Source organism: Tauraco erythrolophus, chromosome 11 (genome assembly GCF_009769465.1).
Source record: "Tauraco erythrolophus isolate bTauEry1 chromosome 11, bTauEry1.pri, whole genome shotgun sequence".
NCBI lineage: Eukaryota > Metazoa > Chordata > Aves > Musophagiformes > Musophagidae > Tauraco > Tauraco erythrolophus.
In genome coordinates, this window is record NC_141475.1 from 10,288,521 (window position 1) to 10,307,661 (window position 19,141).

At 38.2% G+C, this 19,141-nt stretch overlaps 1 protein-coding gene across 2 annotated transcripts in view; it reads right to left on the minus strand.

Annotated features, from left to right (window-relative positions):
- CUL3 (cullin 3) overlaps positions 1-19,141 on the minus strand; it is a 62,344-nt gene that overhangs the window by 9,290 nt on the left and 33,913 nt on the right. For both annotated transcript variants that reach the window (XM_086618366.1, XM_086618365.1), the window contains 8 exons: positions 16,922-17,082; positions 15,537-15,651; positions 13,965-14,193; positions 12,216-12,361; positions 9,108-9,284; positions 8,071-8,241; positions 6,526-6,633; positions 2,023-2,147 (listed from right to left, as the gene is read on the minus strand). In XM_086618366.1, the coding sequence (XP_086474492.1) occupies positions 2,023-2,147; positions 6,526-6,633; positions 8,071-8,241; positions 9,108-9,284; positions 12,216-12,361; positions 13,965-14,193; positions 15,537-15,651; positions 16,922-17,082 (1,232 nt within the window). The remainder of the gene's footprint in view (positions 1-2,022; positions 2,148-6,525; positions 6,634-8,070; positions 8,242-9,107; positions 9,285-12,215; positions 12,362-13,964; positions 14,194-15,536; positions 15,652-16,921; positions 17,083-19,141) is intronic.

Sequence of the window (19,141 nt, forward strand, 5' to 3'; positions counted from 1 at the left end):
TTGCTGAGGGTGCACCCAATCCCATTGTCCATGTTGCCAATAAAGATGTTAAACAGCCCTGGGCCCGATACCAGGGGAACCTGAGGAACTCCACTTGTCACTGGTCTCCACTTGGACATTGAGTCATTGACCACAATTCTTTGAGCACAACCAGCCAATTCCTTATCTAGCAAGTGGTACATCCATCAAATCCCTCTCTCTCCAATTTAGAGACAAGGATGTCGTGCAAGACAGTGTCAAATGCTTTGCACAAGTCCAGGTAGATGATGTCAGTTGCTCTTCCTTTATCCACCAACACTGTAACACCGCTGTAGAAGGTCATCAAATGCATCAGATATGATTTGCCCTTGGTGAACCCATGTTGGCTGTCACAAATCACCTCATTTATTTCCATGTGCCTTAACATAGTTTCCAGGAGCATCTGCTCCATGATCTTGCCAGGCAAGAGGTGACAGACACCTCTCAGAGGTGAGACCGCCTGGCCTGTAGTTCCCTAGGTCTTAATTTTTTCTCTTTTTAAAAATGGGGGTTATTTTTTTTCTCCATCTTTTCCAGTCGGTGGGAACTTCACCAGGCTGCCACAACTTCTCAAATATGATGGATAATGGTTTAGCAACTTCATCTGCTAGTTTCCTCAGGACCCACAGATGCATATCATCAGGTCTCAGACTTGTGCACTTTCAGGTTCCTCAGATGGTCTTGAACCTCATCTTCTACAGTAGGTGGTTCTTCATTCTCCCAGTCCCTGCCTTTGCCTTCTGTGACTTGGGCAGTGCTGCTAGAGCATTTGCCAGTGAGGACTAAGGCAAAAAAAGTCAGAGTACCTCAGCCTTCTCCATATCCTCGGTAACCAGCTCTTCTGCTTCCTTCTGGAGAGGGCCTACATTCTCCCTAGTCCTCCTTTTACCACTGACATACCTATAGAAGCTTTTCTTGTTGCCCTTGATGTCCCTGGCCAGATTTAACTCTATCAGGGCTTGAGCTTTCCTAACCTGATCCCCGGTTGCTCAGACAATTTCTCTGTATTCTTCCCAGGCTACCTGCCTTGCTTTCACCCTCTGTAGGCTTCCTTTTTGTGCCTGGGCTTGTCCAGGAGCTCCTTGTTCATCCATGCAGGCCTCCTGGTGTTTCTGCCTGATTTCTTCTTTACTGGGATGCACTGCTCCTGAGCTTGGAGGAGGCATCCTTGAATATTAACTAGCTTTCTTGGGCCCCTCTTCCCCCCAGGGTTTCATCCGATGGTACTATACCAAGCATATCCCTGAGGCCAAACTCTGCTCTCCTGAAGTCCAGGGTAGTGAGCTCGCTGTGCACCTCTAAGGATCTTGAACTCCACCATTTCATGGTCACTACAGCCAAGGCTGCCCTTAAACTTCACATTCCCCATCAGCCTCTCCTTGTTGGTGAGAACAAGGTCTAGCATAGCACCTTTCCTCGTTGGTTCCTCTATCATGAACGCATTCCAGAAACCTTCTGGATTGCTTATGCCCTGCTGTGTTGTCCCTCCAACAGGTGGTTGAAGTCTCCCATGAGGATCAGGGCTTGTGAACATGAGGCTGCTCCTGTCTGTCTATAGAGGGCCTCATCTGCTCGGTCTTCCTGGTCAGGTGGCCTGTAGCAGACTCCCACTATGCCACCTGTCCCTGTCCTCCCTTTAATCCTGACCCATAAGCTCTCAGTCAGCTCTTCATCCATCCCAGGCAGAGCTCCATGCACTCCAGCTGGTCATTAACACAGAGGGCAACACAAACAGTTACATAGACTTTTCATAGCCATTAAGGGCACCAAGAAGTTTTTAACTTTTGCTTTTTCAAAACATTAACTCTCATTAGAATTCTAATTAAAAGCTCCCAAAAACTCAAGCCTCATAATGTCACCATTGCATTCTCTAATTTTTTGTGTGAACTGAAAAAGGGCAGTATGCTAGCATGTCTTTATCTCTAACAGTAAAACGTATTTGTAAGTTAAGTTTAGAAAGTTTCTTCTTAAAACCTCTATCTAAAAATCTGTTTTAATACATACCTTCTAAATATTTCAAAAGCGTGTCTAGGGGCTGGAGGGATGTTGCACTTTGGTGTGGCTGACTGAGTAGGCCAGTAACCTGTTGTGAGGACCCGCACTGTAAGATCAACACCACCTAATGAGACCTAAGGACAATTGGAAGAAAAAATCCACGATTTTAAAACAGGATCAGGTTTCACCATTTTTCTGTATCAGTGTAGAATGCACAGAATTTTCACAGGCTAAGAAAAAAACAGACAAACATTATTTTTGCCAAGCCAGACAAATGAATCCATTACTATCAGAGTAGATGGTACGGCAAAAATCCTCCACATTATGCCCCTCAGGCATTTAAGAGTGTACAGAATTTAACAATTATTAATTAAGAATGAAATGTCTGTGACCATAACCAGAACTCATAATACATATTGATGTAACAATTCTTTCTAAACAGGTTTTTGACAACATATAATAAAGGCAGGTTGCTAAACATATCAGTTTCAAAATAACGCTTTATAAATTTACTCTCCGAAAGCAGAGAATAAATACTGAATATCTAATGTTAAACCATAGCGAGCTTTTTCCTGCAATTTATCTCTGGACTGCAATGTCAACTGTTACTCACTTTTACACACACAACCTAGCCACTTTTCCTTAAGATGGCCATTGCCATAAATACTCAGCGCTGGTAGGAAACATTCTACAACTGAAGTGCTGATCTATAAAGTAGTTCTGTTAGTAGGTGATAAACATCTGGCTACCAGTGAGGCATAATCCTCACTCGGTATCTCGACTAAGCTGAATATTATTAAACCTAAAACTGACTACTTTCAGCTCCAGGAGGTACAACTAATACCTTCAAAGAATACACATTATGGATAAGAAAAACCAAAGCATGATACACCCAACTTGTTATAAGCCTACTACATAGAAATTGAGCACATTATATTTTAGAAGGTCAAAAACTGTCACATGTACTCAGAAATTTCCACTATTAAATAGCAGAGTAGCATTTTCATGCACTATGGAAGAGTTTTTGTATTGTGCACGTTGAGCGCCTGTGTGCATCAACAAACTTGTGCCTAGGAAACTTCTGAAAAATCTAGACAGACTGGTGACAGGCTACTCATACAGAAATCCCTTTGATTTAATTTCATTAAGGTTTAAAAGGAACAATTTGCAAAAGTATGCAAACGCCCATATAAAGGTTGTTCTGTAGTCAACATTACTGCCATGCTTCTAATTTCTTATCATCAACATCATGAGGCTCATAAGAGAAATTCGAACAGGCATTTAGACACAGAAAACTAATTTATCTGTGAATCATCTTAAAAAAAAAAGCTTCAACAGTTTTCTCTCTCCAGCCAAAATGTAGGGAAAGGCCATTGATGCAGACAGAAAGATACAGAAAATATCTTCATCAGGAACTGAAACATCTTCGTTGAGACGGCAACAGTTTCCTAAACGTTTTTGTCTTAGCCAGACCAGAACGCAGCTCTAATTTAGAATGCCTTTCATCATACATTATACACAGCAATGAGCAGTCTGTGACTTGAAAAAGCTTCGGAAGCACTTTATTTTTACAAGACGTCTTTTCAGCATAAAAATGGTATGAACTAATGCAAAGTGCCTTGAAGTGATCTAGTCTTTACGAAACTCCAGGCTGAAGTTTCAGGACTGTAGTTGTAGAAATTACTCATAATTTATTATCTTGGACTTTCCCTAGTGCTGAGCTTTCCACTTACTAATAGCAAACCAATCATCATCTACCAAAAATCATACAATGGTTAGGGTTGGAAGGGACCTTAAAGATCATCTAGTTCCAACCCCCCTGCCATGGGCAGAGAAATCCTCCATTACACCAGGTTGCCCAAAGCCTCATCCAACCTGGCCTTGAACACCTCCAGGGATGGGGCAGCCACAACTTCTCTGGGCAACCTGTTCCACTGCCTCACCACCCTCAATGTAAAAAATTTCTTCCTTATACCTAATCGAAATCTGCCCTCTTGCAGTTTAAATCCATTGCCCCTTGTCCTATCACTACACGCCCTTGTAAAAAGTCCCTCTCCAGCTTTCCTCTGGACTCGTTCCAGTAGCTCCATGTCCTTCTTATGTTGGGGACTCCAGAGCTGAACACAGTATTCCAGGTGGGGTCTCACGAGAGCTGAGTAGAGGGGCAGAATCACTTCCCTCAACCTGCTGGCCACACTTCTTTTGATACAGCCCAGGATACAATTTGCTTTCTGGGCTGCCAGTGCACATTGCCAGCTCATGTTGAGCTTCTCATCCACCAGCACTCCCAAGTCCTTTTCCTCAGGGCTGCTCTCAATCTATTCTCCACGCAGACTGTACTTGTGCTTGGGATTGCCCCGACCCACGTGCAGGACCTTGCACTTGGCCTTGTTGAACTTCATGAGGTTCTCACAGGCCCACCTCTCCAGCCTGTCAAGGTCCCTCTGGATGACATCCCTTCCCTCCAGCGTGTCCACAACACCACACAACTTGGTGTCATCTGCAAACTTGCTGAGGGCACACTCGATCCCACTGTCCATGTCTCCAATAAAGATGTTAAATAGCACTGGCCCCAGTACTGACCCCTGAGGAACAACACCCGTCACAGGCCTCCACGTGGACATTGACCGTTGACCACAACTGTTTGAGTGCGACCATCCAGCCAATTCCTTATCCACCGAGTGGTCCATCCATCAAAACCATGTCTTTCCAGTTTAGAGACAAGGATGTCATGTGGGACAGTATCAAATGCTTTGGATAAGTCCAGGTAGATGATGTCAGTTGCTCCTTCCCTATCCATCAATGCTGTAACTTCATCACAGAAGGCCACCAAATTAGTCAGGCAGGATTTGCCCTTAGTGAAGCCATGTTGGCTGTCACCAATCACCTCCTTATTTTCTATGTGCCTTAGCATAGTTGTCAGCAGAATCTGCTCCATGATCTTGCTGGGCACAGAGGTGAGTGACTGGCCTGTAGTTCCCTGGGTCGTCCTTTTTGCCCTTTTTAAAGATGGGGGACTATGTTTCCCCTTTTCCAGTCATTGGGAACTTCACCAGATTGCCACGACTTCTGAAATATGATGGATAGTGGCTTAGCAACTTGGCACTACCTATATCTCAGGCTACAGGATCCAGTAAGAGACTTTGCAGGTAAGATTACTTAGAGAAAAGCAGATGCCTGCCTCCTCTAGGAAGCACCATACATATTTAAGGTTCGCAAATTGTTTAAAAAGGAGTAGAATGGACTATTTCATATAAACCACAATATCACCAGCAAGTTAACAGTAACATAAAACCCGAAAAATCTTCCTGTTTGCATTTCTTCTCAAATATTATTAACACTAATAGAAACATATAGACTTCCATCATAAATGAGTACTCTAGAAATTTCATTAAAAGGTCATCACTGGGCTTACCAAAAGGGAATCATCAGGCAAACTGATGGTCCCATGACAAGAAAAAGATTTCAAGACAAGAAAAAAGTTTCAAGCAAGGCCTAGCAGAGTATCTGTTAACATTTAAATTCATCTTATTAGCTGTCCTGACAGCAAAGATTTCAGATTACCTTGCACAACCAGGGACATCGGACAGAGTACATCCATGAACATATTCCTGGCATTCAGATTTCTGAAATTGATTCAAACATGCTTGATATACAGACTTACTTGCCCGCAGACAGGGAACTACTTGGCTGTTTATCATATATTAAGAGCTACTGAGTATCAGTATAGAAAAAAAGTGTTTAGAGCAAGTAAACCATTTTCTCAAAAAAGCGATCTCTCCATTATGCCATATTCCAGAGGTCTCCGTTTACAAGAAGTAACACTTCTTAGTTGAACAATTAAGTCCATATTTGGCAATTTCAATAAAATCACACTTCTGCTTTTAATAAAGGCATTAACAGCATCAGGAAAGTTAAGTATACGATGATATGTTTGTCAAATACCTGCAGCAGGCAACATTTTTCTTGCTGTTAGCAGAAAATACCGGTCGCAACAAAGATTATCTTTGAAGAATGAGAAAGGGAAGACTGTGCTGGTGACAAGGCGTTTCCGAAACGCACACGGGAGCGGGCAGCTGGCCCCGGCAGCACTGGCCCGGCTGAGCAAAGCCGGCCGGCGCGGCAGGGCCGAGACGGCGGCCGCCGCCCGCCCCCTGCCGGCCGCAAGCGGGAAGAGCCGCTGAGCTGCGCGGCGCTCGGCAGCGGGTCCGCAGCCGGGCACCTGCTGCGAGGCCCTTTCGGAAGAACAGGGAGAGACTAAAAGTTGAAACGGGTCTTTATGGGATGAAATTGGCACTACTCCAGCTACGGATCAAGCTTCGAATTGACTTTTGTACTTCGGGAAACATTCGAAGTTTGTAAGATAAGAAACACGGCAAAAGAAACACAATTTGAGCGCACTAACACAATCCTTTTCTCAACATGCACACACTAACGAATTAAAGGCCTTGATAAAGGTCTAGGGTTTGTACTGCCGTAAAAGGACAAGCACACAGACCCTCATGCTCTTACCCCAGTCGCCTGAAGATGTTGCCTGAACTCATCCATCGTCGTGTTTGAGATGCTCATGTCCCTGAACATTCCTTCCAGTTTAGACGTGAACTGACATCCACATTCAGTCTAAAAATACACAATATAATTGTTGTGCCAGCACTATCAAAGCAGAGCTTCTGATGTGAATTGCAAGACTAAGAGTTAGTTTATAAATCTTACAAAAATGGTATTTCTGTACATTTGGTTACTGGGCTTCCCATCTGCATTACCTTCAGAACTTCAAAAAGTTTTGTTATTTTCTATAAGGATCTGACCCTACGTATATCAAAACTTGCTTTCCTTCTCTTTTCTCCATTATTATATTTTAATTTCTTTTTCAGTTCCTATCTCGCCTTAAAAAAAAAAAAAATCTCTAAAAGCTTATTAGACCAAGGCATGCTTTTTAACATGACACTGTAAAGGGAAATAAACTTTATTTGTATCAGAAATAAACCTGTTGTCCTAAGACTGTGTAATTTTAAAGGCTTACTGCAGATTATCAAGTGAGATTACTAGACCATTTGAGAACCAGGGACACATGCATATATAGACACGTGCACAAACACATGTGTTTCAGTTGCACATACAGGACTTTGTGCCTGTTTCTAACACAGACATACATGGTAAAGGCAAAGATGTTGACTTCAGCATGCTAATCACTGTGCAAAGCTGTAAGAAAAAGAGGACAGTTCTGGTCCACTGATTCATCTTGCAAATGTATGCCCTGTGCCTTCTAAATCACCAGGCTAAAAGAGGCGGAAAGGTAACTGGGAAGGAATTACCGCTCATAGTTTAGAGAAATCTGATGCAAACAGGCTTTGCTCACTGACAGAATGTAAAGGTCAAAAATGAGGATCAGTAAAATCTGGTTTCAGCATCAAATCACTCTGGTTCCCTGGCCATTTATCACGCAATTGAGGAAGAAGTTGCATTACAACTTGCTTCCTTTAGGCTTTACCTCCTTCTCCATCTCTTGGCCTATTTAATCAGTAAATTGAACCAGCTAAGCTTCCAGACACTGGTATTAAGAGTTGTTGTGTTGGTTTTGGTTTTTTTTTCCCCCCCAATCTATCTCCAACTACTCAATCAAAAAAGAATTGAGCATTACCACCAGTCTGCAGATGGAGGCAACTAAATACAATGCATGCAATAAAAAAAAAATTTCTACTGTGAATAACAGAAAATCTAGGTTAAAACATAGTCTTGTCTTCCAATTCAGTCACTAGATAAGACTTTCCAAATAAGAGGACAAGTCGCGTTAACAAATTTTGAAAAAAATTCGTTTTCTAAATTGCTCTCTCATCACAGATTTTCCAGTATTTCCTTCCTTTTATTTCCACAAAATTGTTCAGAAAAGCCTTTCATATTTTCTCTTGGGGTTTTTAAAAAAAACCAAACAAAACCAATCAAGTCTGTATTTAACAGCAATCAAGATGTGGGTTATCTATGTATCCCTTACGCAAAAACAGAAGAAACCATATTTACGAAAATAATGAAGTAAAAAGAATGCAGATACTGTCTTACCTTTAATTTAGATATCATATTTTTCTCAGAGTCATCTGAAACACTTTTGTTTGTGAGAAGTCTTCTTGCCAAGTGCTGCTTGTAATAGCGTTCAAAAACATCTTTTTCTTGCATAAACCTAAATAAAACCATTGCCTTATCCAATATGGTTTCTACTTCTTGCTCTGTTAGCTGTAAAAAGTAATTTGCTGGTTTTAACCTTCCAGCACAAGTATCTTATACAACCTAAATACTGAAAGTAACTCACAGCAAGCATATGGTCTAACAGTAGCCTATAAAGAAGCCAACAGAACTGGTCCAACATGCAAATGATAAGAGTCAAAAGAATGGCGGACACACTCAACACAGCAGAAAAAGAAATAGACCTAAAATGGAAGGAAAAGCAATTGTGAGGGAGAAGGGAAATGACAGATGGGTAGAATGCCTGGATAAATACAGTAAGAGTTCCTCGATAAGTTGGGTTTTTTTTTTAAGTACTTTAAAAAAAGCACAGATGGAAACCAGTATTAGGAGTATGAAAAGTTAGCTTGGGTTAGCTTGGAATGCAAGCTTTTAAGTGTTAAGACTCATTTTGCAAAGCCTGTCTAGTGCCACAACAAATAAAATTCTTACTTATTTTATAAATAAATACAATTTACTATTTGATTCCCAAAGCATAAGATGCATGCAATAATATTCAGTTTTATTCAGATTCTGAGAATAACTATAAATATGTAAGGAAATTATACTTAAATGTTTTGAAGGAAGGGAGCTGCAGAATGTACTACAATCTAATTTTTTTTTGAGGAAGTATCTGCCATAATTAATCCAGGCATACTGCTTGAGAGATGGAGGACAAGCCACACACCATCTTGAAATCTCCTTTTGCCTTATATTTCCATAAATTTAGATACGAAGTGTTATGAGCTCAGATGTGTTACATACAGGGTTTTTTTTTAGTCTTACCACAAGAAAAATACTTAGAAAAGTAGCATAGTTTAGTTTCATCCAAGTTTATGCAGCAAAAAGCATGATCTTTTAATTTAATTTATACTTACTCCTTTCACTCCCTTTTTCAGCTTATCATCAATAAATAACGAGAGGTACTCTGGAGACCTTGAGTTGAGGTTGAGGAAGTACTCAAAGTCACCTGCAATAGTCTGTTTGAAGAGTCGATCATTATTGAAAGATTCTTGAAGAAAGCGATCAAACCTACTCTTCAAATCCAGTAAACCCTTTAAAAAAAAAAAGCAAAAACATTTTCACTGATTTGAAGTTGTAACCTGTAAAACAGTAATAACTGATGAAGTTGCAGAGAAGACCACATCTACAGTCAGAGATTCTGCAAAGCTATCTTCAGCATTGTTAGAAAGTATCTGAAATTTCATTTCCATTTTAAAATATCTATAGGTACCATAAATCTCTTACAGCAGCAATTTTCAGATAAACTGGCTAAAACATCAGTGTCAAATACTGGTGCGGTTTGCTGTAATAGGCTACTCAAAGATTAAGAAAATTTTTTTAATCACTCTTGTGAAACAGGCTCATTTACTGTATTTTTAAATCTACAACTTAACAAGTACAACAAATACCTCCTTTAAGTCTTTTATTTTTCAAATAACATTGACAAAGTCTTGATCATAAATACAGGATACAGGAAAGATGAGGCTAAGCACCTATTAACTGCATCCCTAGAGCTACTAAACAAGTTTGAGGAGAAAACATACTGCAACAACAGACCTAATCTTTTAAGTTTTTTTTTCCTCCTCTAATTTCAAGCCAGGGACAGAGGCATTTAGTTGCATGTTTCATATTTATCTTTGAGAGTCTCTGTGAACATATGAAAGTTAGATACAAGCAATAGCTCTCCAGTTATCTCAGTGGGAATTTCACAGGCCTGAACTGAACCACTTCCTCTGAGCTAAATCATCAGGTTCTTAATATCATTTTCAGGGTTTGTACCATCTTCACCCAGAGTTAAAACAACTGAGTTCAGAAGTGGGAAGCATCTTAAAAATCACCTGGGCACCTTGCTAGGTATATATGACATGCGCAGGATTTAGACTAAGACAGCATTTGGGGGAGAGGAAGAAAATTTCACTCGAGAGTCAAATTTATCATGGATAACAACTGTCCACAAAAAACGTTCAGGTTAAATGACCTTAAAGTTCTTGGTTTCTTAACAAATTATTTATATGTGGTTACTTAAAGAAGCCATTCAAGAATTACTCGAAGATATAGTAATGTTTCTTAGGAACTCACCATCTTACTTAAAGGAATGATCTTTAGACAGGCTAATTAACACATATTGCAAATTTTAAATTCAAAGTAAATCCCACTATCTCTCTGTTTACCAAGGTTAGCTTATGTCTCCTCTCCAGGAGTACACCATCTGAATAACCTGGTGTTAAATAGGAGAAACTGTTAGTACCTTAAATTAGAAGAGCATTTCAACATCCCTTCAAATTATGATGAGAAGTTTTAAACCTAATGCCCTGGCAATGCTTTTGCAATCATCTTGCCAATTATGCTCAGGGTTTGATGATATCATGTTACAGAAGCAGTGCTAGACTATGGTGGAAGTTTTTCTTGAAGGTATAAGGTAGTTTCCTTGCCTGTCTTCTTACTGCTATTTTAAGTCCTTGAAAGAGTCAGATGAACAAGGCTGAGATGAGAAGAGTGAGGTGGTTTCTCAATTCACAGGTAATTTTCTCTTCTTCCATCGTGTCAATGAAAGTGGAGGATAAACCTGTTTGAGAGTTTAGTGGTAATCAAATATCAATCTCTTCCCTAGGGCACCTTCATAAAATGGTTGAGATACATACTACTGGGCTTAGAGTACGAGCTCTGCCAATGCGCATGCAGTATGGCTGTAAGTCTTCTTCAGATTCACTATGCTATTCGTCTTTGCAGCAGAAAACATCAGTAACATCTTTACAATCAATTTTTTAACACTCTCAGTTACTTTATGATATCACTTTAGGCCCGTCAGGATTAAAAGGAGTAAAAATTACTTCAAAGTAATTCAGACACTTATTTTCCACCCCTTCATCCTTTTTTTTTTTTTTAAAAAAAGTGTACCACCACAGAAAAATATAACAGCCCTTAATCATCAAACCTAATAAATTTTGAAGAGCGTTCTCTCTTCTTTTTAACAATCCTTGGAGAGGTGATTCTTGTCCAAGCTTGGTAAGAAGTTTGCTTCAGCATTGCCAGAAAATAATCCAAACAAAAATGTTTTTGTACTCAAATGGCTTCTTCTAATAGTAACCAGTTCTAGCAAAGTTATTGATATCAAACAAAATAGCAAATAGACATACAGTATTAAATGTTTCTCATAAAGACCAGACACAAGACTTCAACTACACATAAGAAAAACAACAACCAACCACCCTTAACATTTAATGAACACACATTTTCATATTAAGTATAAAGCATCTTCCAGCTATAAAAACATTTCCTTAAAGTTCAATGAACTCTGACGATATTACATGAAAATTTAAAACCATCTTCTCAAAAACAACAGGAGTGAAGAGATGACAAACAATCCTGGAGCGTAGTTTGTGATCTTGATAAATTAATGGTATGCATCACTTCTTAGTGAGAGATAGAGAACAAGAAACAACACCTACCATCTTTTAACATGCAGAAGTGTTCTGTTTCTCAGGGAGACTGAGAATGAACCAAGTGATTTGTTATGATTTATAATACATTCACCTCTCAGTCATAGTTAATCTTGCTATGAAATACTGTCACGTGATTTTTGTCTCAAACATTGATAGCCAACATTATATGAAATTAAACAAAATAGACACTATAAAGCTATTTGCCAGCAGACATACAACTCACTCCGGAGCCAAATACCATTTAGGATAACGCAAAAAGTTCCCAGCAGTTCGATAATTAGCCTGAATATATTGTTTTACAAAAGCAGCTACCAAAAGCACAAAACCTAAATATTTACTTTCCAAGCAAATTAGTAAGAGTTGCAAACATGTCTGAAAATGCAGAAACTGTACATTGTAAACAAAATTATAAATGTAGTTTATTAATAATAATTCCTTTTGAATCAATATTAAGGTTTACCTTATTAATCATGTAGTTAACTGCTACTCTGGAGAACATGTGAAATATGGAAGAAAAGAAAGTTAAAATATTTCAACTACCTGAATATAGTCAACTGGATTCTTTCCTTCTCCCTCTTCAGAAACTAGTGCTTTGCCTTGCTCTCTCAGGTATGAGCTCATGCATTCGCACATTGTCTTCAGACCATTTGGCACGCGGCTAAATAACTTGTACATGCAAGCGAGGTCTGCAAACAAGAATGAGATATTATGCAGGACACCCTCTGTCTGTAATACTACTCTAACTCATTCATCTCATAGTAAAAGATGACAGTAAAAGTTCAGCCACTTGAGCCACACAAAGCGTCCCATAACAGCTCAGCCACTAGAATCTTTTGATGTCCCCTTTCCTTTGCCCCTGACAACATGCTGACTGCAGCAGCCACAAAATTAAAAACAAAGATTGTATCCAACTATTCTAGGTTGTCTCTGACATGGAATCTACTATTGCTGATCCCCAGGCCAGCCAAAGTTGATGCTTGCACTGAAGAACAGTGCACTTATAGCTTTAGTAAGATTAGGTTTTTCAGTGGTATTTAAGAACATAGCTTCCAAGATTATAATCCCAAAAATCAAATACTTATTAAAAGTTATAAGAAAAAACAAAGGTAAAGCAAACAGGACAACACTAATGAGATGCTTGTTTCTGTATTAAAAGCAAAAACTGGCAAAAACCTGAGTTTAATTGATATTTGTCTTAGAGTTGGCCATATAATTTTACATTACTTTGTTCCATCCATTTAAATCATGAGAAGTGGCATTGGTTAAACACGGCTTTCCAAAAGAGCAATCCATCCTTGTTTGTGATATCTTATCTTCACAATGCAGCACATATTTCCTCTCTAGTATTTAACTAAATCAAACCAAGGCCTATAAAAGTTAAACTAATTCCTATATCTAATGAATACCCTTCAATATCCTTGTGTCCTCAGCCTGAAGGCTATCTTAAATGGATCTTAAAGAAAAAAAGCTTAGTAACATCACTTTCCTTTTCAATATAGTAATTCTCTTTTCTTACAGTTAAGGAATTTGCTCACTTTGTCACTCTGACTGTCACCTACTAATTGTGAAGCTGCTTTAATGAACAAAGGTCATTCATCTAAGCAGCAAGTCTATTCCCCGTTCTCACTGCTCTAGTGTGAGTACTGATTTCTAAATCTAGGTACTACAATCACTTTCTTGGTTATGCTGCTTTAGAAACTTACGTTCTATTTCTTTCCATAATAACTTTCATTCTATCCCACATTAACCTCTATTAGGGAAATCCAAATCAAGCCCAGCTCTTCTTTTTCAACCACTTCAATAAGATACTACCTGTCCTTTAAAAACAGTGAACTTTCTGCAACAAAGCCCTCTCTCCAAGAACTGGTCCTACAGTTCTTCTATTTAATAAAGTCACTTACACTAGCACTTTTTAAATAACTGCCTGTGGGTTAAAAAACTTCCGATGCATTTTGACAGCTGCATACTAGAGGAATGAAAGTAATAAAATGGCTCACGGAAAACAGATAACAAAGACCACTACAATACTTTGCACCTTCCTTTACAGATGCTTGGTGTACCAAAAGAGTACCTGTATCTGGTTCTAAACAGAAACACGTTATACATATGGGCTCTATTTTAAGAGCCCTCTAAAAGCCTCGGAAGTAATACTCTCAGATGTTTGCAAAACAGAGCAAAAATGTTTTTACAACTACACAGGAACACAAACATTAAGCTTGACTTATCCTATGTTTGAAAACAATAAGCAGTATGGTAAGCATTTCTGCCTCACATATGATGCAGTCTTACCTTCTGTCTTGCCATTTTTCAGCATATGAACTAGCCCAGAGTTTTCCATTTCCACTATAGTTTTCATATGCTTGGAAATAAGCTCCCTCTCAACAACTTTCACAATTGGTTCTTCTGTTGATTTATCCAGACAATGCATCACCCGTTCTATTTCTTCATTAATTCTAGCTTCTACTTTCTTTATATATACAGAAGCACTGTTTTCAGCTAAAAATTTCTGACTTTCCATCTGTGATTAACAAAAATTAATACTTTAGACTTTTTTTGAAGGGGAAAAAGGAAATACGCTAGTTATTTCAGATCAGCATTTATAAGCAAGTTCAGATAAAATCCAACATGTCCAACAAATGAGATCATTATGCCCCCAAGATTTACATACACGCTTAAAAAAAAATAAAGGTTCTATTACACTAACTGTGTTATGTACATATGGGGGCACACACAATATGAACACGATATTTTTATACTAAAACCACCTAAGGCAAGCTAGTTTCCAGTTACCAAGTAGAGTTTTAGCCACAGGTTCAAAGAAAATAGAAGGATGGGGAGAGGAAAGAGGTAAAAATTCCTTTCAAATACCAGTTCAAGGCATATTTGTGAGTTCTGACAATCAACAGTTCTCTTTATTCTCACTAGTGATAATGCTGAGCACATGATTTCACAGCAAACTGTTTTTATCCACTCTGGTCAGCATAGACTTTTGGAGGAAAGATACTAAATTTTTTTTTAAGGTGAAGTTAAGAAATAAAACTTCTATGGAAGTAATGATTTTTTTCTTAATTTTTATGTAGCACAAATTAATAATAGAATACAGTGGCTTTTAAATGGCTGTGCAACATACGCTTCTGATTTTCAAAGAAGTTTGGAGATCAGAGGATATGACAGACAGTCGATCCTGCATAGGAATTGAGAGGCTGACAAATTACCTATGTATCTTTTAATATGCTTTTACAGTTTCTACCAGTTTCCAACAATAGATGAGCATCACTGCACTCAGCAACTATTCAACTAGCATTTTTTCTGAAGCTATCGCACAAAAATCCTCAGGAAGTATTTAAAACGTGTTATTCAGTGGCTGGTCAACAACTGGATAGCCACCTGGACACACTTAATTCCTTGACTCAGTTCATTTTATCACAAAAAGTAACTCTCAAGTGTCAAAACTATGAAGGAAACGAACCTTCCTCAAAGGCAGTTTGACATGCAGTCTCCCCTCTCCATCCCCAGTCTGAAACAGTTTGAACCTTTCATGCTACTGGTATTTCAAAAAGACCATGGCTGCAATGCAGGGATAGACTAAGTTGCATGAAATAGCCCAAAGCAGGCACCAGATTAGCATGATGATTACTTTACGTATTATTGGCACCCATAGCTCAAAACTACGTTCAAATTATGGTAGTTCTGTAAAATTTGTTACCTTTTCTGCAAAGTTAGTAATTATTTTTCTTATTTCATTTAACGGAGATGGACATACTCATCGAATAAGCAGCCATTAATTAAAGTACCACCAGTTCTCACAATTGCAGGCAGTTATAACAACATTCTAAATATGATACTACAACACTGCTGTACCTGAAAAAATTCTGCAGACATCTCCAAAAACGGAGCCTCAAAGTCTTCTTCATAGACTGACCTTCCTTCAAGACCTAGAATCATTAACATCTGGCAAGCATTTCTTATTGCGCCTCTGCCAAAAAGTAAGTTGTTAACAACGTGAGAAATCTACATGTTTGTAAGACAGATACACAGCAGAACAACAACATAAAACATAAATATCAACTTAAATAAAATATACTAACAGAAAGTCTATCCTAAATCTGTTTGGTGTATGACAGGTTTTCAAGATGACAGCAGCAAGATTGTTTGGTTTTGTTCTAAACTAAGAAGCTGACAATGTTTATTAAATATTTGAAATACAATGGATAGGGAAGCAGGTCTCAAGTTCTACTAATTTGGAAAACTATTAAGAACATGTTTCAACATACAAGAAAAAAACAAAAATGCTACTTCAAAGAAAGCTGAAAACTGCACATGCAGGTTGGAATTAAACAATTCAAAACAATTGCACAGATGGAAGTTGCTGTTCAAAGTCTAGGTTTTTTGGTTGGTTGTTTTTTTTAAAAAAAAACAAACAAAATGACAACGTATCAGCAAATCAAGCATTTGGTTAGGCATAGAAACACATCAATAAAATGTGAAAACAAAAGAACTGCATCCAGGAAAAAATTCCACTTTCTGGCAGTAGGGGACAATACACAGCTGTTGCCAGGGAGTATTTTTCTCTTCAGAAATTGCGCGTTGGGCAATCTCAGTCAGAGCTGCAGGCAAAGGAGCATGGAGTTCACACATCTCCACACCCAACAGCTGCTCTGAAACTGCAAAAGCACAAGAACACTTGCAAGTTTGAAGTTACTTCAGCTGCACTGTCTGCAGCACATGGCACAAAACTCCACATCTACTAAACTGGCTGGAGAACACGAGGAACAGATTTTAAAGCTCAGAGATGCAACTGAACAACCAAGGAACAGGCAGATCAAAACATGAGGAAAGGAAAGAGAATTTAAAAGGAAAACTTCAAAAATAAACAAACAGGTGCAAGAAAATTCAACAATATCTCAGTACAGAGGAAATACAGGGTAGCAAGAGGCAGAGAATTGTCAAAACTCTGCTTTAAAACCAAATGCTCTGGCACAAGGTGGTAATGGAAAGATTTAACAAAGTTTCTAATTAAAATCACAAGATAAATATTAAAAAAAAATATTAACTAGCTTCCCCATTTACCATTATGCTAAAACTTGACGCACAAAGAAATAGGTTATTCCAGATTATGGAGACATTTCACTTGTGATCAGAAACGTGGTCTTAAACAATGATTTATTTGTGTATGTTCTTAATTCACTCTTAAAAATTGACAGGTATTATTTACAATAAAAGACAGCCACTTACAAACATCTTACCTGTCTACAACTTCTCCTTTCCTTTCTCTTGCAATCATATCCAGCAGAGTTTGCCGCAGGTGATCCCTAATACAGCCGTAGCGTACAACTTGATCTCGAAAAATTATCAAGCCCAAATTGTAGACATTCTCCACGTTATTTTGTTGCACATACACACGGTCCTATAACAAAGGCACACACAGCAATAAAATTGTAAATTCAGTACAACTGTGCTGTTCAAAATTGCAAGAGATTGATCATGTTTCCACTGTACAGAAATAATCAAATGAATCTTCTCTCTTCATAAAAAGAAATTATGAATACCCTCAAAATTCAAAATCAGTTTCATTTTCTAAAACTTCATTTATATAAAAAGTCTACTTTGCTTAAAAGTGTAAGCACAGCGTTTATGACTAAATCACGCCAGAACGAATCTACAGCCTTCTCATTTTTTAGTTTGGGGGCAGAAGAATCTCTAAATACTGACAAAATTCATGGCCCAATTTGACAGAGCTTTTACTTATCTCCTCAAACCTCGTCCATCCACCCTTTTAGTTCTTTGAGAATAATTTCCGCCCCCCCCATCTCTCATGCTTATTCCTACCACTCCTTTCAGGCAGACAGCTCCCCTTCAATTTTCAGTGAAATTTCCTGAAACATCATCATTAGATGAACAGAAGAAAAAGTAAAGCCAAAATGAGAATAGTTACAAACAAAATGTTTATGGATTGGTACTGCAAAACCGTACATAACCGACTTCTGTTGAACCCACACCTACAAAAATTCATTTCCATTCAACTTGAAACCTTGCTATGTTTCATTAAAATGGCACACATACCTCCCACCCCCTCCCCCCCCCCCGCAAAAGAAAAAGTAAGGAGAGAAGAAAGAATTTAAACCCATATTGGTAGAATAATTTTTATACATCTCCCTACATAATCTCAGTCTATAGGAAGGATGAAGCTCCTCAACTATCCACTAGGCCTCTACTATCTACATTTACAAATCAAGGCTGATCCTCAGAACAGTATTCCAAGTCTGCATAGCCCAAATGTCATCATACAGAGCTGAGACACTGCTGAGCAGACACCCTGAGTTTCTTACTACTACCAGCAGAAATGCTGCAAAAATTTGTCTGCCCTTCTCTATTACTCTCTCCGAACTTATCAACTGTCTAGAAAAAGACGACTATTAATAAGCAGATGGAAAACAAGTGTATTCACTTAATATCTAGTAGTGCTGTACCAGGTTAAGACCATTTAAAACAACATTAAGAACAGAAACATTGTGAGTTTTCACAAACTATTTCTGAGATGAGCAATGATAATTTTTTTCATTTCTATCAGGGCATAATCCATTCCTCTAATATAATAGTTTGAGTAATTACTAAAAATATTGGTTTACTACCATTTAAGCCTCAATATGATGATATTAGAAAATGTCAAGAGTTTTGTACCTACTCACAAATCTGACTGTGGTAAGGTTTTCTAAGAATTTACATAACTATCACAAAATAAAAAATAAATCAAATTCTATAAAGGATGAAGGTCAGTGTTTGAAATTGCGTATAAAGACTAGCTCATCCACTGTTTGTGATGTCAAATGTTTGAGATTCAGTTTTAAATTCTTAAGTGCTTTACCACACTCAGAATTGAAGCATAAAGTTAAACACCTAGAAAACCGAACTGTTACAAAAACATGCTTCAGACTATGGAAGAAAGATTACAAAATTACAAGTTTATATAAATTCCACAATTAGAAAGAAATCGGAAGGAACAGACACCCTTTCGTATTTTAGCAGCTGAATTTACACAGCAAAATTATTCATATACTAATTATATGCCAGATTGACACTTGATAACCAGAGGAAAGTGAAACATCAGGTTCCACAATTCACAAATGATTTCCCACTCACTCCCTTTAGACAGGCAGCACTTAAATGAAAAAACAAGATGGGAACAGGTCAGATATGCCTCCTCTGTGGCTCATGAAGCAAGCTAAGTTCTGCCTCAAAGCAAAAACTTTACTAATTGGTCCCATGAAGTCAGTTTAGCAACACATGGTTGTTTGGGTCTTTGGAATATGTGCCTATTTTTTCCTGTTATTTACAAACAGGGTTATTTATTTCACTCATTTACACCCTTACATCAAGAAGAGAAGTAAATGAGATTCTAAAGACAGACAAGCTTAAAATAAAACTTTCAAAGAGATAAAAATGTAAAAGCAGTGTCTAATATAATA